Genomic DNA, 24649 nt, shown 5'->3' on the forward strand with positions numbered 1-24649 from the left:
TAATCACAACTGCAGTTGAATAGTAATCTGGTGAGACTCTATCTCTAAAATAAAAAAGTACTCTTCATTGTGTAATGACTATTTCCCTTCCTAGACTGTAATCTCCATGATGATAGGGACGATTTGTTTCATGGCTATACCCTTAGAAGCTGGCTCAGAGCCTGGCACTCAATAGACACCTGTGTGAAGACTGCATGGTTTCACTTAGTCCTTACAGCTATCCTGAAAGGTAATCAAGATCATTTGCACTGCACAGGTAAAGAAACCAAGACTCAAAGGAGGTAGGTAACTCACCCAAGATCAGTCACAGAGGATTTTGGAAGCATAGGTAGAATAATACATTGAACAATTTAAAATGTCTATTTAATCAAAGCTGAGTAATTATCAATAATGCTCACTATCATTAATATTGTTCAGCTTTTAAATAAAGCTTCCAGCTAAGGAACAAAAGTTAGAGAGCCTAAGGAAATAGTTTATGCATCTAATTTCTAACTCTCACACAATGCTTGTGAGGTAGAAATTAATTCACATTAAATTACTCCATCCCAAGCAGGCCTAATTCACGACCTGTACCCAGCACATAAAGACAACTGATAAAAGGACTCCAGAGCTTTTCCTACGGCTACACTCAGCCATTGCACACTGCATAATCAGCTGTAAGTCAAGGACTGGCTGGATGCTAGATAGATAGTACTGGGCAGTGTGTTAACACCACACCATTGACTGGATGGAGAATGAGCAGAAAACAAACTCCCAACTTTCTGATTTAAATTATGTCAAGGAGACAATTTCTTAAGGCTATGTGTAGATAGGGCTTTACATGAACTAGCTTTTGAATGTTACTCTCTACCATACCAACCTGCCTTCATTAGTGCTAAATGATTGGGGTCAAGTGGATTTAATGGGCATCAGCTTTGCAGAAGCAAAATTTAAAGGAGAAACACTAATCTGCCAAAAGTTCTGCTCTGACAGTAGCAATGAGTGACCATGTGAAAATGGAAGGTAGCTATTTGCATGTTTTTTGAAAGAAACCAAATTTGTGTGGCTGGAGAAGTACTGTTTCTGTACCCTGAAGGCAAAATCAAGGTGGACATAACAGTGCTAATTTAAATGACATTGATGAAATGACAACTTCTACAGAGAATACTCCTCTCTCTTCTCTCTTCTGTCTATATGCTACCTAGGAAAGCCAAGGATGGAAAGTGCCTATATGTTAACGCACTGAATATATTAATAATAAACATTTGTTTTGAACTCCATTTTAAATTAGCAATTAGACAGTTCAATTGAGAGTTCACTGGAAGCCTGTGTTTGTGAATAATGCTGGTTAATCATTTAACCACCCTATGAACTTACAGGGTCCTATGTAGAATAAACATGTTACTATCATTTGCCCTTTCTGTCTCTGTGTTAGTTAGGCACTAGCATAGGTCTGAGAGCACGTTCTTATAAATGGTAGAATAAAATACACAAAATAATAATAAGACAAGCCAAAATCTTAACAGATGAAGACTTGAAAGGTTAAGGTTGACATCCCTGCTTTAAAGTCACTGTGATACGGTGAGAGTACAGAAATGTCAAACAGAAGGGAAGTAAAACAAATTAAATTCACCACTGTGGCCTGCTTCTGTCAAAATCACAAAGGTGACCAGAAAGGCCTTTCAAGTCTAAATAAAGATGGGAAAATACCAATGATTATGCCTTTCATTTATCAACTTTCAAGAACTAGAGACATTTTACAAACTTTCACTCATTAATCCTCACAACATGACTGAGAGTCAAGTGGATGACAACTGCTCTACCTTGTTTCATAGAAAAATGATGAGACCCAGGGGGCGTGATGAGTAGCGGAGTTGCCGCACCAACGCCTGTAGTGCAAGGGAAGAAATCCAAGCACTAGCTAGCAATTCTAAGATCCAGACATTAAACCCACAGAAACCCAGGCTCCCCAAAGACACCTGCTATTATAACACAATCTAAAATCCTAAGATGGAAAAGCTATTCTCTTCTAATGAACTGACAGGAGGATAAATCTCTGGTTTGTTCTTTCTAGATGCTAATAAGAATTTTTCATTTTTTTTTAAGAGCATCTTGATGCTTTCAGTAATAAACATGGAACCAAAGATTTAAGATCATATGTAGTTACAGGCAAAAAAACGAGGCCCATGTATTTTACCCTGTACCTATATCACCTCCAGTGATCTGTACACGTACTGCTGTTCAAAATATTTGTTGTCTCTCCTAAAGGAGACAAATCAGGTGAGATCTTTTGGCTTGTGTTGCCCCTCTGTGAGACAAATAGCCCTGCTGTGTTGTCAGGTTTGACTATATACCTGCCGCTGGTCAATGAAATGGGAGCAAAAATCACATTTGTCACATCTGAGAAACAGCTTTGTACGAACCATGTGCATTTTCCCTCTGCCATATGACCCACAAGATAACAGATATTCTGCAGATAACAGAATGACCCATCAACTTGCCAAAGGTCACTCTGCTGGAAATTGGAAGGGCTGGGATTTGCACCCAAACATTTGTGCTCCTGCACCTGTGCTTTTAACCATTTTCCTATACTTTTGCCAGTATAATAATGTAGACTGAAAGAATCATGGTTAAGTAGAAACTTTATAATCAGGAATTTCTTTAGGCATTGGAGAGAATCTGGCATAGGCTTAGAAAGGCAATAATTAAATACATTTTTATTCTCTGTGTATGTTTGTTCCAGGTCTTTATGCAACAGGTACGTTTTTAATGTTAGGTAGAAACTATGCTTTTAAAAAGAAAGGGCCAACTTTCTAATAGGGTTTCAATTCCAATTCTTCGGTCCCGAGAATAATGTGATTTCTTATCAGTGCTTTCATTTCTGCCAACTGACAAGTTCCTAGTTCCATACTCTTCCCTATGACTGAATATTATTATTCCCCCCAGAATTGAAATGTTGACTCCCTAATTCTCAATGTGATAGTATGTGGAAGTAGGGCCTTTGGAAGATGATTAGGTTTAGATGAGGTCACGAGGGTAGGGCCCTAGGGTGAGACTAATGTCCTTATAATAAGAGGAAAAGACCAGAGGGTGTGTAAGCTCTCTCCCCTCCCGCCCCCCAATGTGAGGACACAAGAAGGTAGCCATCTATAAGCCAAAAGCAGGCCCTCACCAGGAAGCCTTGATCTTGGACTTCCCAGACCCTAAAACTGTGAGAAATACATGTCTGTCGTTTAGACCAAACCAGCCTATGATATTTTTGTTGTAGCAGCACAAGCTCACTAGGACATGCTTCCCAAGGAAGTATGTCCTTTGTTCCTTGGTTTTTCCTACACTGGAAACAGAGATCCAAACTACAATTTTTTTTTATGTAGGCTCATACCCCAATCTGCCATTTCCCCCATATTCCTCCATCTCATTAATCAGAATTTCCATTCCCCTCCTTGTTCAGAACCCGTATCTGAAGTCATTCTTGGCCCCTTTCACTCCCACGCTTCATTTAATTCACCAGCATATACTGTCACTCTGTGAATGTATCCTCCATTCCACTATTTCTCACATATTCTGCCAGTATTCCCAACTCCTGAGCCAGCATCAACACTCCCAGGACTATAGCAATAGACTTCCACCTGTTCTCTCTGTTTCCACTCTGAGAAACTGTTCCCCATGGAACAGCCAGGGCAATCCTCCTGAAAGGTAAATGAGATTGTGCCCTGGTCCTCCTCTTATTCCTCCAAGAGCTTCCCATCCAATGATGTTCTTATCAATATTTAATAATCAGCATGAATTTACTTGGCACTGGCTGGGGAACAGATGCTGACAATCAGATCTCATGAGTGCTGTTAACCAGCTCTAAGACATCACTGTTCCATCACACTTGTAAAAAACCCCAAAGTCCTTACTGTTGGACTTATGGTTCAACAAGTTCCTAGTTCCATACACTTGCCTATAACTGAATGTTTGTATTCCCCCCAGAATTGAAATGTTGAATCCCTAATGGTCTTCTCCTGTTGCCCCCAAACCTCACAAGTCCTCTTGTTCACTATTCACCAGCAATAAATTAAAGGGAAGGCTAGAGAACCAAGAGCAGAGAAGAACAAGAACTAAGCTGGGTTTGGGTCTCTTGAGGCAAGAATGCAGTAGTAATAGTAGCACCAGTATTTGCAATTTCAATTATAATTTAAGCCAAAAGTAACTTGTCCCAGCTATGGTCACTTAACTCATAAGAAACTTGTCCTATTTAGACCATTTGAACCATAACCTAAACCCAGGCTATCTGGCCTAACATCTCTGTTGTTAGCCACCCATTGTACTCCAGTCACTTCCGGGTCATAAGTAACCTTAACCATTTTCTCCCTTAGTGTTATCACACCTGGACTCAAATTCCCAGGAGAGGCACCACATTTGGAATGGCTTGAGTCCCATGCCCAGCCCTTGGGTAAAGGAGATCATACCACTTTTCTGAAAGTTCTCCCTTTTTCACAGAAAAAAGCAAAAAGAACTTCTTTAAAGTAAATCACGGTGGCATCACCAAAAGCAACAGGAGTATATCTTACCCAACTAAATACCAAAAATCTTTACCTTACCATTTCATTTAATTTTCTAATTAAGTTTTCTAAGAGCCCCAAGATCCTCATTCCACAAGGCATCTGTGATTTTCATAAACTCTCTAAGAGTCAGCCAAGAACCAGCACAGGATACATATACCAGGAAAAAAGAAAAAAAAGAAAAAAAGGACAAGAAAAAAATTAAGAACTATTTTCTGACCTTATAATGTGTATCAGAGCACTGTTCTAACAGCTCTACACATAATCTCATTGCACTGTCTCAATACTCTGAATATTTCACATTTAACGACACTGAAGTTTAGAAAGTTCTCTAATAATTTGCCCAAGGTCACACAGACAGCAGAGCTGAGATTTAAATTTTAATTTGTCAGATTATAATTTTAATTTCATTAATTTATAAAATATTAAAATATACTTGACTGTATAAAAATTGGAATGGTTCTTTTGGTAATGAGAAAATAATTCTAAGCCTATGTAATATGGATAATAAGAAAATTATTTTATGATACTAACTAAAGAAGATTAAATTAAATCATAAATGTAAAAATATCTTTAAAGATAAAACCACTAATTAGATGGAATGTATTATGCTATAATTGATCCAAGGATGTTAAAATCACACACTGATTATAAAATGTACTGACCCAGTAAAATAACAAAAAAAGAATTGCTTTTATAATAAAAGCATCATAACCTTGAACTTTTTTTGTAATCTCACATTTTAAGTGTTGACAGCTCTGTGGTTCTCCTTCCCAGCCCGGGGAAGGAAAATGAGGTAAACAATTGAGAAGGGAAAATGTTGAATGTTGATGATGCCTTCCAGTCTCCTTCGAATCACGTGGGTTGTCTGCTCAATTTAACCCTCCATTTTCCTTGTAAGGAAAAAGATTAGTTCAGAACAAATGATCAGAAAGATCAGACAGTTTCCAATAACAGTTTTCTGTTATTTCAACCCATTTTTTTTAATAAAAGAGAATTATGCAGGGAAAGTTATTTTCTTCTCAAAATATAAAGAGGAAACACCAAAGACAAAGATACAAATAAAAAAAAATCTGTAATTGATTTTACAGATCAATACACGCGTATTTATCTGTTTGTGACTATTTGGGAGGAAGAGGGTGCTATTTCTACATATATGTTAACTCTACAACATACAGAACAGAAATACACCAGCCAGCACTTTCAGCTACAGAAAGAAACCACAGGTAATCCAAGTAAATCATTAACTAATTACATGACTCCAGGCAAATCACTTGATTTCCCTCTGCCCTTTGGTCCACCCACTAGTTGGGCACTACACAGAAACTCCCTGAAAACCAGATGTTACATGAAAGTCAGTGTTTCCTGGAGGCAAGCCTTGCTGACTTCTTTGAAAAGCACTAAATTTAGAAGTAGCATGCAAATAACATTGTTCAGATTAAACTCGCTTATTAGTGGTCCAGATGATAATCAAAGGCAAACAGATGCTCGCTTAATGAATGTTATTGGAAGGAAGGCATCTTTAAATATAGGATTTATGTGAAAAGTTTGCTTTTTCATACAAGTCATTTTGATGATTATATTAGAATGTTGGCATCACTTTTCAGAATATAACCTTGTGAGGCCTCACATAGGCATGCTGAGCCAAGATCAAAGCTTTGGAGAGCCAAAGAAAGGTTTCTCCAAGTCTAATAAGCAAAAGTATGCATTTAAAATAGAGATCAAAAGCCTTAACAGAAAGCATACACAAAATTTTACAAAATATTTTCTATGTGTTGGCCACTTCTTTTTAAATTTTTTAATAAATATTTTGTAAACAAAGGTACATTTAGCTATGGTTTTGCATTTCCCTATGTATGATGATTTTGGGGGTGACTTTTGGGACTCCTTATAGTTATTAAAAGAGGCAGAGAACATCCCTTAAGGATTCAGAGATACCAAGTACACTTTGCTTTTAGAAACCTGATGTGTAAAACCAGATCTATAACAGTGCCAAAATTGAGAATTGTTATTTATTCCATGAAAGCAGGACACTTATAACCCAAAGTATCCTAACGTGTTTAAAATAAGATTCTATTCTATTTTTTTTTTCAAGAAACATGTGTTATCCACCTTGCTCAGCAAAAAATGTGTAAATAGGCTGTATCTCATTTCCTTCCATACAAAGGACAGAATTACAAACTACATTCTAAAACAGGTGAAATTGCATTCTGCATGTGCCCTGGCAATGCAACCAGCATCAACACACGTTACTGATAATAGCTCACATTAGTAACTAAGATGAATTGAATATTTTTAAAATCCTAGGTGCCAGGCAATTTTTACAAAAGATATTTGTCAAAAAAGAAATTACACGTATGTACCAGTTTTCCTAGAGTACAACTGGGATTGATAGATAACAACCCTACAAGGTTGTTGACTCATTCAAGGTCCACCCAGAACACAGAAACCACACTAGTAATTGGAATAACTAGTATGAAATGAATATAAAGTTGTTAACTATGTAACTGAAGGGTAAAGAGAGAACTGCTAAGTGTTTACAACCAGCTTTCTGATTGGGGAATCTTTACTTGTAGCATTTGCCAACTTCCGTGGTGTAAATCCTCCCACCAAGGCTAATTTCCAGCTACCAATGGTGTAACCACTACTTGCAAAATTACTGAAAATTTCGCAGTAAACAGCTAACATCCCTAGGGCTGGAGAACAAAAGGAAGAGGCTGGAATTATTAAAAGGACAGAAGCTTGGAGGAACGGCCCCGCAGAGGTGAAACACTTCCTGAGGAGGGGGTTCCGCTCAGCTGGTGCCGTGACGATTGTCGTGAGAAGGCTCCATGGGCCTGAGACACAGACCTCTTAAAAGAGGACATACGGCTAGTGCTGTAACTCTGGAATGGCAGGCAATATGTATTAGGAAGCATCAGAGAAACTGCAAACCGAATTCAGTTCCTACTACAGGAAAAGTGCTGCTGGTGCCAAGACAGAAAAACACCCCTGGAGTGCAACTCCCAGGGACCTGAAGCAGCTCAGAATCCAGCAGGAAGCAAGCAGGAAGTGTCATGCACCGATTTCCTCCTCCACTCACAGTCTTCCTCTGGTGTCCCCCACCCCAATCCTCCCCACTAGGGGGGCACTGACAAGGCGGAAATATGTATTTTGCTGGGTATATTGCACACACACATTTTGATCCAAACTTTCAGCAACATGCTCCTCAAGAAAGTGCCGGCTTGAGCCGGAGACACATACAGGGTGAGCTACCTGCTCCCCTGGTGCAGACTGCACTGGCCTCCCATAGCTGCCCACTCTGTGAAAACTGTTCCGGTCCTCATCCCTTTCTCAGGGCACTCTTTCCTCCCTGCCACGACAGGGACACAGCCAAGATGGCCACACACCTACCTGACAGTTGGTGGGGCAGGAGCTTCTGAGGCCACTCGGCCCATAAGCAGCCAGCTGGGTCCTGGGGTCTACACGGGGCTCCTGGTCCCTTCTATGTTTCTAGGGCTTAGTCCTCCCCCACATGGCCGCAGCCTGCCTCCCCAGCCCCACCACCGCCCCCTCTCCTTATTGCAGTGCTTGGTGGTGGCTGCTCCAGCCGACTCCCAACTGGAACCCCCTGGGCCTGGCAGGCCCAATGGGGAGGACGCAGTAGCCCCGCAAGTCCAGCTGGGCTCCCCTGCTCCCACCTTTATTTCTTCCTCAAAAAATCTGGGCAAAAAGCATGCATTATACATGGCAAAATATGGTATGTTTTGCAAAGTCCCAGCCCTGACATTGCAAAGCCAAATCCTTGGAAGTGAGAACAATATAACCTAAAAATTTATACTCTCATATTAATTTGAAATAAAAAAAATTAAATTAAAAAAATCAAGTCAGAAAAAAGAATTTGGAGCAGAAAGACAATAGTTTAATAATTGGCACAATTATAATCAGAAGAAGAATTCCTTATACTCTTAATTTGCAAAGCTTTTAAAATTTCGTGTTACAATAACTACCATTTACTATTGAATATTTACAATATACCAGGAATCTTACTCAATATTATACATGTCTCATTCAGTTCAATCTCATGGCTACTTTGAACTGAAAGGGAAGTTGGGAAATGTGTTTTTTAATTGGGCATATTGCCAACCAATAGAAGAGGAACTCAGTTTGAAAAAATAAGAATGGATTTGGGTTGGTCAATGATATGTCAATTACAAAAGATAAGTAGGAATGGTGGACTCAACAGCTAATCACTCCCTTCACTTTCTGTTGACTCTGTGACCCAGATTTCCTAAGGCAGCCTCAATTATAAGTGTTCTATCTAAAAACACCCTCATACTTCTGCTATTGGCAGCTTTTTTAGCTGGCTCCTGTGCCCCTCTGACATGCTCTTGTGTTTTGTTTTGTTTTTAGTGCTTCCTTACTTTTTGGCACTGCAAGATGCTCCAGGCTCATTTTGTATTATTTCTTGTCCCAATCTGAGAATTAGCCATTTCTCCAATTAAACTGTATTTTCATCTTTACTATCAACTGTAGTTCTTTCAACAGTTCTTTAATTGGTAAACAATCATAACATTCCTCTTTCCTTTCACAGACACAACAAAATAAGCTCAAAAGCTGTAGATCACTAAAGAGAGAAAGAAAGGGTTTTGCATCTCCCTTTCTGTACTGGTTCCCAGGTGAGTCCACACTTTCAGGCTGTCAGATAGAAAAGTCCACCTGCAGGGGAAAGTCACTACCTGGATGAGAAAGTCACTACCTGGACTGCCTCAGAACATGTACGGAGTACTCTCCCTGGAGAGGAACCTCCATTTCCTCCTTCCCGCAGGGAAGTGTCTTTGTCTCTCACCTTGCAAAAAAGAGGACAAGTATCCAACACATCCGTTTGCACCAGAAATGGTTCAAATTCTGGTGCCAACAAAGAGAAGAATAAAAGGAGCTCAAAGAAAGTCGTCCATGAAAATGAAAATATCCACAAGCCCTTCATCTCAGATGTCCCTTATTAGAGGTGCCAGCACGTATTATGGCCTATGGATGTCTCAGTGAAACAGTCTCAAAGAGGCAGCGAGTGCCATTTGTTGGTGGGGTCACCTGGCAGGGAAGAAGACACAGGAATGGGTGTGTTCCGGAAGGTACCAGTGAATGCATGGAGTAAAACGGCCATGCCGATGGTTCTCAGAGGCTGTTTCCTTCAGAAAGCCCTCCCTGGTACATGGGCCGGCCTGGACTGGGACTCTATGAGGACCTAATGTTGCAAACTCTCATTCACTTACCAATAAAAGTTTTTGCAGCCTTTATTATTAGTCAAGTACTGAGCTAGGTGCTAAGGCTAGAGAGATGAATTATACTGAGGTCTCAACCTCCCATACCAGGGGATGGGGCAGCAGGGGGGCTCTCAAACATTTCAACATGCAATTATAATATCTATGCCATGGTAGGTGATAACAGGCAGGAAAGAATAAGAAAAACTGCCTAAGTGAAGGCAAACTGTATAGGTGGGGAAGCATCTAAAGCACTGATTTTCAACTGGTATGCTGTGAAGATCTTAGGTATGCTGTGAAATTTTTTAAAGATCATAAAATTATTTTCAAAAGAATTACAATACTTCTGAATTCCAAGAATTCCAAGCACAGTAAGTATACTCTCTTTTTGTTACTTTTTTTTTTTTGATCAACCAATTCAAGTGTGCCACGAAAGTTTAACTATAGGTTCACGTGTGCTGTGAGATTAAAAGGCTGAAAAATGCTGATCTAAGCAAAGATTTAAATGATGACAGTTAATCCTTCAATTTCTTAGACATTTTCACTCTTTGGCCCTTTTTGTAAATTTCAGATTAATATGAGGACACGAACAATTAGGTTACATAGTTTGCATTTGCAGGGTTAGAGTCCAAGCTCTAGCTGTGTACCTCTTCAACCCTTCTTCATATTAGCTATCATGATAGTATGATGGTCTTGCCTTTCTTTATTCAACTACTTTTGTTTTCGCTTTGCTCCTCTTATAGTCACTTGAACTTGCTCACCATATCGGTTAGGGTTCCACTAGAGAAACAAAGCCAACAGGATTTGTGTATATGTGCATGGGAGTGTGAAGAGAGACAGAACTGTCTTACAGTGGCATCCTGGCTAGGCAGGTCTGGAATTCAATGTCAAACTGTCAGGAAGGGCAGCTGGGAACTCTCTTGTGAGAGCTGATGCCACGTTCCACAGGTGGAATTTCTTCTTCCTTATAGAAACCTTGGTTCTGTTCAATTGATTGGATCAGGTTCACCCAGATTATTCAGAACAGTATCCCCTTAGAGTCAACGGATTGTAGATGTTAAGCACATCCACAAAATACTTCCTCAGTGGCACACAGAGGTATGTTAGAGGTTATAGTTTAAGCACAGTGACACATCTGACTGGCCATCACATTGACCCATCTCTTTCTTCCATCTGCCCCAAGTGACAAGACGCCTTCCCCAGGGCTTGTACAATGTGGCAGCCCTACCTCCTGCTTCCAACTGTCTCCCACCTGCCACTCCTGACTACACAGACCCTTTGCCGGGGCTCAGGCCTAGCTCTAGGTGCTCATCTGGGCATGCCTGGTATACAGATTGAACATCTCCTGGATAAACAAGTAGGAGAAAGTTGTCATCTAGAAACAGGGTGAGTGAATATAGAAGTTTGGGGTCCCAGAAAACTAATATAGAACTTCCACTCCTAACCCTTCCTTCCTTTTCCTTTATTTAGGTATATAGAATGGAAATTAAGTGCTTAGTCCCAACTATCAACTATATTTAAAATCTAGGTTATAGAATCTTGGACAATTTCATAATTGCTGTGAATCTTAGTTTTCTCCGTCTATACGTGTAGCATGAGAACCTAAGAAGCTTTACTTCAGAGAGTTGTTATGAGAATAAAGTAAGAAAAGACATGCAAAAGCACTTCGTACAAAGACCATATTGTAAAGTTTGTGGGGGGTTTTAAGTTGACTTTTGTTATCATTAAGTACTCACTCCGTGCCAGACAGAGTAGGAAGTACTGAGATAGATAACTTAGGACCCCCGATTTTGAGGACCCTAAAACCCAATGAGAAATGTCAGATATGTAAACAATTCCAATATAGTGTGGAAACGCAATAAAATAGAGTGATGCATAGGAATAAATAAGTAATCCATCCGAGGATCAGGAAGGCTCCATGGTAAAAATTCCCACATGAGCTAGACTTCAAAGGACACCTGAGCACCAGACAAGGGAAGGGCATCGTGAGCATTAAGGCAAGTCTAAAGAGGCAGAGGCCTAGGGGTGTGCAGACGGTCTGCACCACAGAACCAGTCCAGCGCGAATGGAGCGTGGGGGTGCATGGTAAGAGAAGGAAGGAGAGGTGTAGACCTGGGAGAGGGGTAAGAAAGAAAGCCATCTTCTTAAGGCTGATGTGGTGTGCTCCAGAGTTTGGCCTTTATCCTGAAGGCAGTGAGAGGCACACTTCCAGCTCCGCTTTTGGCCATGGAGCAATTATACTGTAAATTGATAAAGCAGCATTTGTATTTATTTGTCTACAAGCCAGACCTAGCAAATGCACACTTCCCCATGGAAATGTTCCTCGCCAGGATCATCAGTAATCGGGGCAAAGCCATGTCGGAGGAGGGATTACGCATACCAGAAGCAAGTCAACCATGGCGCCCAACCCAGCCCATCCTTACATCACCACATGGCTGAACTTACAGGGGGCTGAGGAGGGGAGAAAACGTTCTTAGCTGAAACAAAGGAATATATCCCCAGATGTTTCTCTCTCCTCTCCCCTTCAGGCAGCCAGTCCTACCCCTTTGACACTGTTGACTACTCCTTCTCCTCCCAGCAGTTGTTTCTCTTGGCTCTCATAACACCCCATTCTCCCGGTGTCTTCCCGCCTCTCAGCCTCCTTTGCTGGTTCCTCTTAATCTTTGGACTTCTTCCCCATCTTCACTCACTCCCTAGGTGATTTCATCCAAACTTATTACTTGAAAAATCATCTATGTGCTGACAATTTTTAAATTTATGTCTCTAGACCAGACCTCTCCGTAGGATTCCAGCCTCTTCATCCTACTGCCCGCTCAGTTTCTCTACTCAAGACGTCAAGCATCTCAAACTTAAGATGGACAAACCTGTGATCTTTCAAGCCAAACTTGTTCAATAAACATAAATCACATTAATCTCTCTAAAACATAAATCATAGCACCTCATTCCTCTGCCCAAAACTGTCCAATAGATACTCACTTCATTCACAGTAAAAGCCAAAGTCCTTACTACCTCTTACAAAGCCCTAATTGTCTCATTTCTTTTTTTTTATTAAGTCTTTTGCATATAGATCATAAATTAAACACTCCAAATTGTCTCATTTCTATTCTTCTACCAGCCTGAAATTATTCTCCTGCCACTCTCTGCCTTGATGCTTCCACTATACCCACACTGGCTTCCTTGCTTGTCCTCAAAACACCAGGTACTCATTAGCCTCAGGGCCTTTGCACCTGCCAGGCCCCCTGCCAAGGATGTTCTTTGCCCAGACAGACTTAACTCAGATGTCACTTTCTCATAGAAGCCTTTTCTTACCTCCTTATTTAAAATATTAACACCAATATTACCCATACACTTTTCCAGAACAATGCTATCTTCTTTTCTGCTTTATTTTCTGCATAGAATTAATCACCTTCTAACACATTATATTTTTTGCTTCTTAATTTGCTGTTTTCTGTCTCCCCTGCCACCACTACTAGAAGTTAACAAAGCATGAGAATATTTTTTTTTTCTGTTTTGTTTGCTGCTAGATCAGCATAAGACAGAATCTGACACATGGTGCTTTTTAATTAATGAATAAATCTAGGGAGAAAGCCTTGGACTTAAGAGTTTGAAGACCTAGGTTTCAATCCAACCTCACTGGATTGTTTTGGACATATTTTCTTTGTAACCTTGGGCAAATAATCTATGTTCTTTGGCCTCAAAATCCTTATCTGAAAAATGAGAATAATAATCTCCTTTTCACATGTGTAGCAATTATAAATTAAGATTTATGTAGAAAAACACAATATAGTAGGCACTCAACAGGCCATCATATACTCACTTACCTTATTTAATTTTTCTGCTGAATCCAAAGCCAACCCTGTAATAGAACGAGCATCTCATCCGTTGCTAGCAGTTGTTACCCAAAATGTAAATTGTAAAACCTTAGTTTAAAAATCTACATTTTAAAAGATTATGATTTCCAAGATCCACATTAACTCCCCAAACTTCAATAGGAAGTTAGGGTCAGGATGTATTTTTTAATTAAAATTATAGATTAAAATAACAGGCTGCCGATTTTATGTCAGATATTCATTTACAAAATTACTTATTTCACAAACATTTATTAATACATTAACTACCACGTGATTTGAATTTTACTCATGCTAGTTTTGAACCTGGGGCCTTGTGAAACATATGCAACTTGTGGATAGGTGGAAGGTCCATAGCACGCCTGCACCCTGTGAAACTCTGATCATTGTTTTCCCTGTCAGTTGGGGCATCTCCCCCACCTCCTGTCACCCTGCTCCAGCTGGCCACCCAAGTACATGCCACACGTGCTGCCCTGTGTTCTCCAATCACCATAATTTCCAATTCTGCACTTCCCTTAGAATGTTCTCCTGGCATCTCTTTGAACAAAATCCATATGATAGTATGTGGCCATGTGACATAGTTACACAAGCTAGGAGGAATATGATTCAGAGGTCGTCACCCAGGACCACTCCAAGGTCCACTCCAGACACAACTATATTCTTGTGGAATGACAAAAGACTCAATTCTCAGAAACAAATTCAGTATGTTGTGAGTCACATAAAATTTACATGCCATGCAGTATAAAAACCGATTCTAGCACCATGTAAGTGGCATAGAAGTCACACACAGAAAACAATAAAAAAATAAGAAAATTTGCATTAAAATAGTAAGGATCAGTGGGCATGGTGCTTCACACCTATAATCCTTGCACTCTGGGAGGCTGAGGTGGCTGGATTGCTTGTGCTCAGGAGTTCAAGACAAGTCTGAGCAAGAGCAAGACCCGGTTTCTACTAAAAATAGAAAAAAACTAACCAGCCATTGTGGCAGGAGCCTGTACTCTCAGCTACTTGGGGGTAGGTTGAGACAAGAGAATCTCTTGATTCTAAGAGTTTGAGATTTCTGCAAGCTATGACACTATGGCACTCAACCCAGAGTGACAGATCGATACTGTCTCAAAAAAAAAACAAAAAGGATCATTTTGTTTTTAAAGTTTCTATTCTATTTTCATAATAAAATATGAAGTCCCCAAGGGGAAAAAAATTTTTTTGTCTAGTGTGACAGTTAGTGGCAGTTAAGTACCTACCACGGACCAGGCACTGCTCTAGGCCCTGAAGATAGAGCAGTGAGCAAGAAGAAGTTACTACTTTCATGGCATTCATATGTGCTATGGAGGGAGAAAATAGATATATAGTGATAGTAATCTGTTATGATGAAAAGCAGTGTGCAGGAACAAAGTGATAGTGAAGATGGGAATACTATTTGTTGTAAGATAGTCTGATAAGGTGACGATACATTAGAAGCCTGAATGAAATAAGGAATGAAGCCATAACAATACCTGAGGAAAATGGTGAATCATGCGTAGGAAGCAGTAAAGATAGAAGCAAGGTTGATGTGTTCAGGAGATAAGAGAGAAAACCTGTTCGTCTGCAGCTGAGAGAGCTATGGGGAGAAAGTCCAGAATGAAGGGACAGATTGTACAGGGACCAGATCATGCAAGGAGCTAAGGCACTGGCTTAACTACTAGCCGTTACCTAATCTTCAAGGGACAAACGCATATTTTAATATTACACTACTGGTGTTTGATTAGTATTTTGGAATATTCCTAGGACTATTTCTCCTAGGAACTTAATCATGTTTTGTTTTGTTTATTGTTGTGATCATACTACAAATGTAGTCTTAAGTCTTGCTTTTTATACTTCTTGCATCGCACAACCTTAAACATTCTTTCAACATGTGTATTTAGAGGTTGTACAATATACCACTGTATCGGCATAGTGCAATTTAATTAATCATTTTTATTTTAGTTGTGCCCTCTCTTTCACCACTATCCATAGCACTAAGATTTGGATTAGGATGGTGGGCAAGGTCAACTCCTCCCTCCCCCGTTCTGCCCCAAATCTCTAGCATTAATAGAAGAAACATATAGAAAGAAGAAGGGGAAACAGAAGAGAAGGTGAAGGATGAAGAACAAGAAAAGAAAAATAAAAGGGAGGAGAAAAGGGAAAGGATAAAGAGTAAGAGATAATTTTGCTAGTAAGAGATCACAAGGAAGCTTATCATGAGTGGACCAGAAATTGGGAGGAATCACTGAAACATAAAAAGCAAAGAAATCAGATTAATGGCAGGAATCACAACACAACAAGGGCTCAGGAGAAGAGTACTGGGGAAGGCCTAGTGGTGTTCCGGGTCAGGTATGACTAGAACAAGGAGAAGGTTAAGACTTCCAGCTCTCACCCAGGGGAGCTAAGTGGACAATAGCAATCAGAGGAGCTAAGCCAGTCAGCCCTTCCCCTTTGTTTCTTTGAGTTGAATAACAAACAGGAGGCTCAGTGCTTTGGCCTATGGAAATTCTTGTGATGGAGAGTTAGGGCAATGCTCTGGGTAGCTAGGTCCGCCCAGGCCCCCATGTCCATAAGCACAATATAACCTACTTACATACACAACTGTCTTTTGCCCATAATCCCCAAATTTCATAAGCAAAATTGTCATTCACACTGAAGCAAAAGGATTTCTCAGATGCAAAATGAATAAACAACAAGACTCTCCAAATGCCACTAACAAATTCAAAAACAAAAAAACAAAAAACAGAAGAATAGAGGAGATATTTCTGGATTAGCAAATTAAGGACACCCCTAGAAATCTGCTCCTACATTAAAAACAGTAACAACACTGGGGAAAAATATTGAAATCAATTTTTTGTTTTCAGAACTCTGGAAGTTATTGAAAGGCTTAAAATAATCCAAAAAGTGTTTCATAAAGAAAAATAAATAAATCGCAAAAGAACAGTGAACTTTGTGATGTTTTAACTTGATGTTTTAACCTATTTCCATCTCCATAGTATCCTTGAAAACCAATAGGCTTGCAACTATAGTACCTGTGAAAAACAGCAGGGCACAGCCAGTTAAAGGGGCAGCATACTTTCTAAAATGCTTCTAAAAATCTTCCTTACAAAGTGGTTATCATTATTTGACCTGTCTGGCAGATGCCTCGAAGACCCCACTTGTCTCTGTTTGGCCTCACTTGAACCCCGATCAATGTGAACAGTCTTTTCCCCAGAGCATTTGTTGCAAAAGAAGAAAAATTAGTGGCAATTATTTAACATGACAGCTGTCTGAGTTAGGATTAATAGCCAGGGCAAGCAAACAAGAGACTGACTAATTTTTTTTCTTTTAAAGCTAGGTAGTAAATAAAAAAAAAAAAAAGCTAGGGAGTGAGTGTACATAGGTGACTTTTAAAAAGCACTAATGCATACATAGCTCACACACAAGCTATACACACGTGCAGGAAAGAAATGAGAAGGCTCTTATCTCTGACCTCTGTTGTAACCTGAGGCTCTGTGCAGGCAGGAAATGAAGACAAAGTCAAAATCATAACAACCAGAATGTTGAACGTGTGCCAAAGCATGCACACAAAACCATTTGGCAAGAGCCGAGAGAACCAACATGTTTGAAGCATTCAAGGAAATCCCTGTTGAATCATTAGCTGATTACCAAGCTAACTGAGCATACGCTGCATGACGAAAAATACTGACCATACAGACTTTGTTCAGGAAAATAACTAAACAAACAAACAGCAACAAAAACAAACAAAAAAACCCAACAAGAAACCATACAGAAGAAGGGAAGTGGAATCTAGTTTCTAGAGTTGCCACATTATAGTATTTAAAATATCCAGTTTCAACTAAAAACTTTAACAAGTGAAAAGAAACAGGAAAGTATGGCTCAGACACAGGGAAGAAAAGGAGTCAATAGAAATTGTCCCTGAAGAAATCCAAACATTGAACTTACTAGATAAAGATTTTAAATCTGCTTGTGCCAAGGAGCCCCAAGACTACACTCAGGTTCAGTGATTCACTAAAAGGATTCTCAGAACTCAGAAGAGCTGTTATGATTTCAGTTTATTACAGAGAAAAGATACAGATCAAAATCAGGAAAGGAAAAAAAGCACATAGAGTAGCATTCAAGAGATACAAGGCCCAACTTTCCAGTTGTTCTCTCCCAGTGGACTTATACAGTCAGTGCTTAATTCTCCCAGCCATGATCTGTGACAATGTGTATTAAATATTGCCAAAGAAGAAGCTACTCATGCCTTGGAGTTTGAGATTTTCCTTCTGAGTCAATAATGCAGACTGACTCATATGATGACTTTAAATACTTAATCCCAGACCCTACTCCTCTGCCACAGTGGTCAAACTGATACAGGATAGCCACGGGCCCCAGGCAAACAAAAGCAGGCATTCATCATAAAGCATAGCATTAGCATAAACTATCTGGATTAGCTGAAGGTCCAAGGTAAACAAAGACAATTTTATCAGGCCGGATATTCGGAGAAATTACAGATTATCTCCAAGGGGCCAAAGGCCAATCATTTCCTTATAATGTACAGGGTTTAAACAACCCAGGTTTACTGAGTTAACTCTTTACTGCACACAACTATTAATATATTCAAATAATTAAAGGAAACCATGAGAACAATGTCTCATCAAATGGAGAATATAAATAGATTAAAACATAAACCGTCACCATAGAGAAACTCTGGGGTTGCAAAATACAATACCTTAAGTGTGAAAATTTACTAGTGGGACTCAATAGCGATTTCAGATGAAACAGGAAATTTGAAAATAGATTAATTGCAATTATTCAACATGAAGAACAGGCTATATTAATGAAATACCACTAGTGGGACTCCATTGAGTGTATCATCATACACATAATAAGATAGGCAGAAGGAGAGGAAAAAGAGAATGGAGAAGAAACAATAGCCAACAACCTCCTAAAACTAATGAAAAATATTAATCTACTCATCTAAAATTTCAATAATTCTAGATAGCATAAACTTAGAGATCCACACCTGAAAACACCATAATCAAACCATTAGAAGACAAAGCCAAAAGATAATCCTGAGAGCAGAAAGGAAGAAGCAACTCATCACCTACAAGTAATCCTCAATAAGATGAACAGCTGATATTTCATCAAAAACCATGAAGGCTGCAGGGTAGTGAAATAATATATTCAAAGTGATGAAAGAAAAAGAATGCCAGCCAAGAATTCTATATCCCTTAATACTAACCCTCAAAAATGAAGGTGAAATAAAGATAGTCCTAGATAAACAAAAACTGAAAGAATTTATCATGAGCACATATTCACTAAGAGAAACAGTAAAGGAAGTTCTTGACGCTAAAATAAAATGATACCAAAAGAGTAACTTAAATCCACAAGAAGAACTAAAGATCATTGGTTATACATATAACAAGCACTGACCATTTTGAAGACAGAAATCAATAATTCATAGTAATTGTTAAATAGTCAATTATAAACTAGACCAAAGAGACATTTTTGTTTTCTACCAAAAACATTAGAACACATATTCTTCCCAAGTGCACATGGACCATTCTTGAGGATAAACCACGTTAGGCCATAAAGGAGGCATTGACAGATTTAAATTCATTGAAAACACACAGAGTATGTTCTCTGACCACAATGGAATGAAATTAGAAAACAAAAAAGAAAATTTGAAAAATTCACAAATATATGGAAATTAAGCAATGAACTTCTAAATATTTAGTGGTCACAGAAGAAATTACCATGGATATTATAAAACACTTTTAGATTGATGAACATGCAACAAAGGCAGCTAAAGCAGTGCTTAAACAGAAATGTATGGTTATAAATGGCTATATTAAAAAAAAGAAAATACTCATATTGAATCCCAACTTTCCACTTTAAGAAACTCAAAAAAAGGATAAACTAAACCAAAATAAACATAATTTTTTTTAAAGACTGGAAACAAATGATACGGGGAATCTAGAAAAAAATAGAGAACATTAACAAAACTCAAAATAGGCTTTTTGTAAAGATCAGCAAAATTGACAAAATTTCAACTACACTGAGCAAGGAAAAAAGAAGATTCCAATTGCTAAAATCAGGAATGTAGAAAGGACTTGAGCTTAGCTTCCTCACCAAACACAAGTGCTAGTACATTCCTTACTTTACAAATGAGAAAACGGATATGAAATCAGGTTTAAAATACTATACAAATCATTCAAATTAATTATTATTAGAAAGTGCATTAACTGCTCAATGCCTAATTTTAACAAATAAAGCAATAGTTGCTAGAAAGACATCCAAAGTGAAGATGTGTGCAATTTTTATGTGTTTTGCAACAAACTATTTTTCTCAAGAAATTAGATTCACTGTGATACAGTCTTCCAAACACCAGTATGAAGTCTTCATTACTTACATGAATAAAATTATAAACTGAAAATATAGGGTTAGAAAGCACTTCACAACACTTTCTTGATACTTATCCATTTTCTACCGGACGTCATGGATAAAAGTGCATGCCTCATCTCACATTCAAATCATAAAGTCTTTGAAGAAGTTCCTGTTTGTTCCACCTCTGCAAGCTCCATAGAGCCTAGGCACACAGCTGAGAGCCCAGGAATTGTGAGCCACATGCATCCAGCAGAAAGCAAAGCGCTTTCAAATTCAGGTCTAACATCAAAGGCTTGTTCTTTCCTGCTGCCATCCGAGCACCACAAAGACTCACTTTGTAAAACAGCGTTGAGGGTTCTATGGGCAGCAAGTTCTCCACTTACACGAAAGATTTAGGTTAACCTATACAACTGTCTTCTAAGTTAGACACAATCTCCACTCTCCAACTTGTGTTGAGGATTCATGTTTTTCTCTCATCCCATTTCCCCCAACCTCTCAAACCTTTGCCTCCTTGGTTCTTGTCCACAGGAAAAAGATACTGGGAGCCCTTTAACCCTGCAGCACAAATTAGGCTCCTGATGGTATTTCCCCACCTCTAGCCAGGAAAGAAGATGCGGTGTTCACAACATAATTCAATTTGGATAAATGACATTTTGAAAACTGCTAAATATAAATGTTGTCCATCAGCATTCTTATTGACATTAAACCACTGAAAATTTCAGGACTTTAAAGTACTGTGTTTACCATCCTATCCCCCTGTTTCCACTATTACCACACCGTGGCTGGATGTGTCCAGGAAATATTGGTGTGGAAAGTTATCAGTCAGGTCTATTTCACTGCTTGCATTTTTGTTTTCATTAACCCAAGAGTGTTTTATAATCCTCAGGGTGAATCTTCTATGACCACTAGATGTGTAGAAGTACATTGCTTAATTTCCATATATTTAAAATACTAAACTATTGGGTGGTGCCTGTGGCTCAGTGGGTAGGACACTGGCCCCATATATGGAGGGTGGCTGATTCAAACCTGGCCCCGGCCAAACCGCAACAAAAAATAGCCAGGCATTGTGGTGGATGCCTGTAGTCCCAACTACTCGGGAGGCTGAGGCAGGAGAATTGCCTAAGCCCAGGAGTTGGAGGTTGCTGTGAGCAGTGTGACACCACAGCACTCTACCGAGGGTGATAAAGTGAGACTCTGTCTCTATAAAATAAAATAAAATAAAAAAATACTAAACTATTTCAAATTGCACACAAACTTTATGGATACCCCATATTTGGGGATTTTTTAAATTTCAAATTTCCACATATTTGTGAATTTTTCAATTTTCAGATGTTGTCTTCTAACTTCTGGACTTTGTAGGGAGTGCAAGAAAAGCAATATCCAAGGAATCATCATAGTCCTACTTTTACCCAAAACATGTTCCTCAGAAAACTAGTCCTTGGAGAGATGCTCCACCAAAAAAAAAAGAAAAATAGACTAGAAGGGAGGCAGCAAGGAAGGAAGAAAAGAGGAAAAAGAGAGAAATATTCTTGTGGCCAGGCATGGTGACTCACTCCTATAAATCCTAGCACTCTGGGAAGTGGAAACAGGCAGATTGCTTGAGCTCAGGAGTTCAAGACTGTCTTGAGCAAGAGGCAAGATCCTACTAAAAATAGAAAAACTAGCCAGACATTGAGGTGGGCACTGGTCGTCCTAATTACTCTGGAAACTGAAGCATGAGGTTCCTTTGAGCCCAAGAGTTTGAGGTTGCTGTGAGCTGTGATGATGCCATGGCATTCAACTCCAGAGTGACAGAGGGAAGGAAGGGAGGGAGGGAGAAAGAAAGAAAAAAGGAAGGAAGGAAGGGAGAGAGAGAGAAGGGAGGGAGGAGAGAGACAGAAAGAAAGAAAAAGAAAGGAAGGAAGGAAGGAAAAAAAGATAGATTCTGAAGTCAAAAGGGTGTGGTTATCATTTGTCCTGTATATATGTGCCAAAACATCACGTTACACACCTTTTATACACTTTTTATCTGTCAATTTTACATCATTAAATATGAAGGGAGAAGTAAGTACAATTAATGATATTTTGCTGAAAAACATTATAAAAAAGGCATGAGAAACTTTGCATACTTTAGTGTTTGCTGACAGACTGAGATTTTCACTGGTCCTTACTTCCCTCAAGGGAGGGGAGATGCTTCAACTATGCGCCAAGGGCTACCACAGTGTCTGGCCCATGGAAGGTGCTTAACAAACAGTATTTGACAAAAATAAATAAATAAAATGAATGTATATTCAGCACTAGACATGGAGAAGGACTACAGTTTAAAACTTTTTCTTTTGTTTTTGCTATACTCAGAGTTACTCAAACATGTTTTAACACAGAACACCTTTTTCAAAGAACTTCATTAAAGAGCCAAAAAAAGAATGTTTTGTGGATAAAATTCTAAGAAATGTTACTAGATGCACTAAATCAAGCCAAAGAAAACCCACTTTGTTCTACAGATTACAGGATATTTTGTTTGAATTCTCTGGAATTGTGACTATTCCTGAAGGCTCTCAGACTCTTATCCAGTGGTGTGAATAATTACCATTACAGATGGCTGTTAGGAGAGTGGACACCTTACAACCTTTTAAGCTCCGCTCAGTCTTCTGACGTTCTGGGTGCATTAACCAGCTCAATTTTAGGAGATGGTCTAGATCATTGGAGTTCTCTAATAGTCTATTTTCTTCAGACTGTGTGAATACAAGTTTGCCATCTTTATCAGATTTTTGAGATATAAATACAACTCTATCCCAATGTCAACATAATTTTTTAAAGCTTAAGAACAAAAAATATCTTAAATGTTACTCAGTGACCTAGTTCTACAAACACAAAAAGGACTAAGAATTCCCAACAAATTCTGAATTTAAAAAACCAAGTTTTGGATTTTCAAAAGCCTTTTGAAAACAAATGTTTTAAAAAAATTAGTTGCATTCTTTCAAAAATGTTCATAATGATCTTCATATATTAGTTTGTTTGATTTTTTAAATTTACCCAAAGTTTGGTTAGCTCCAGTTCCTCAAAGCAGATCAAAGCACTTTGAGATTTCAAGGGGACTGGTAATCGAGACCATCAGTTGTGTTTTGTACAAGAATTATTATTATTTTTTTTGTATTTGACATTTTTCTTTTAGGCTACAAAAACAAAAACAAGCAAACAAACAACAACAAAAAACTACCCGTGCAGATTATCCTCAAGGCCACATACATCCTGCTTCACTGCTGCTTGCATTCTGCTGGATTTTGATCCTTCTTCAGGTCATAGTCTGGATCATTTTCCTCATCTCCTTCTTCCTCCCCTTCCTCATCTGCTTCTTCACCTTCTTCATCATAATCATCATCATCATCTTCAATAGCTTCTCCAGTAAAGTATAACACTGATCTTAGGATTATATGCTCACGTAAAAAGTGACCAATTTCAAAGTCTGCAGCAAGAATAGCTTCAGCATCATCGTCCAGATCTCCACTTTCAGGAACTTCAAGAGGTGCAAAAAAGTTAAAGAAGGAGTCATTGAAAACTGTTTTAGTCATGGTACGAACTGTCCCACATCCCTTATGTTTCTGCTTCTTAATGGTTTTCAAAGTGACATTCTTTCCTTTTTTCCAATCTATCTGGCACCCTGTACAACCCATAATTTCTAGTCCATCAAAAGAAAAGGGATCAGAATCATCTGGTTCTGACCTCATCCTATATGTCTTTGTCAACACTTCATTTGTCACTGGGTTCAAAGTGAAATTCTAGGACAAAATTCACAGGCTGGCCAGCATCTGAGAATTTGACTTTAATATCTTTCAAGTGCTTCAGAATAGGTTCATCGTGTTCCTGAACCATATCATTGAGCAAGTCAACATTCTTAAAAACAGTCAACCAAAATTCAGGAATTCCCTTCGGATTTTCTTTTTCTTCATCCTTTTTCTCATCTTCAATCTTGGCCTTTTCTTTCAGCTCCTCCAAAATTTCATCTTCTTCATCTGCTTTCCATTCACATTCTTCTTTCCTAGGTTCATAAGTTGCATTAATAATCTTAAATTGCTTGTCGAATAGAGGTTGATAGAGAACAGCATACTTCCTTTCAAGATCATGAACTTCCTCATAGAATTTGGCTTCTAACTATGCACATTTAACTTGAAGATTTTTGAAAGCATTCACTCGTCTTTTAACTACCCTAGGCAAGCTTTCAATGTATCCTGTTGGTGTTTCTACCAGACCATCAAGTCTTTCTTGAAGGGCTCCAAGAATCTGAGGATTTTGCATCATCTGAACAGTCAGCTGACGTGCTTTGATTATTGTTTCTTCACCAGTTTCTTCTTCTTCTACTTCTTCAACATCATCCAAATCTTGATCAAGTTCACACTGTTCTTTGTTGTCAACGTCTGCCATGTTGTTAAGATCTCCAAATACCAGAAGCTAGTTTAGGGAGCCAGGCGGCCGAAGCTGCGCAGGCAGTGACTCAGGCCAGCAGCCACAAGAATTATTTTTTAAAAAATTAAACAGAATATTCAACTACAGGGTGTCCCGAAAGTTGCCATACATGAAGAAAATAAGGAATTTGTGGTTAAATGTGCCTTTATTGACAAAACATTCCTTACAAAATTTGACAAAGTATTCTCTACATGTTGGCCAACTCTTTGTAAAATGTTGT

The 24649-nt window shown here is 38.8% G+C and overlaps 1 protein-coding gene and 1 pseudogene across 2 annotated transcripts; both read right to left on the minus strand.

Moving 5' to 3' along the window:
* Positions 1-23189: 23189 nt before the first annotated feature.
* Positions 23190-23838, minus strand: LOC128576073 (nucleosome assembly protein 1-like 1; annotated as a pseudogene). Its single transcript, XR_008377232.1, has one exon. The product of XR_008377232.1 is annotated as a nucleosome assembly protein 1-like 1 (transcript).
* Positions 23839-23917: 79 nt separating this feature from the next.
* LOC128576074 (nucleosome assembly protein 1-like 1) lies at positions 23918-24387 on the minus strand. The gene has a single exon (XM_053578085.1). It carries the CDS (start codon positions 24385-24387, stop codon positions 24118-24120), a length of 270 nt encoding a protein of 89 aa, XP_053434060.1. The 3' UTR covers positions 23918-24117.
* Between the last annotated feature and the right edge of the window lie 262 nt (positions 24388-24649).

This window comes from Nycticebus coucang, chromosome 23 (assembly GCF_027406575.1).
Source record: "Nycticebus coucang isolate mNycCou1 chromosome 23, mNycCou1.pri, whole genome shotgun sequence".
Taxonomy (NCBI): domain Eukaryota; kingdom Metazoa; phylum Chordata; class Mammalia; order Primates; family Lorisidae; genus Nycticebus; species Nycticebus coucang.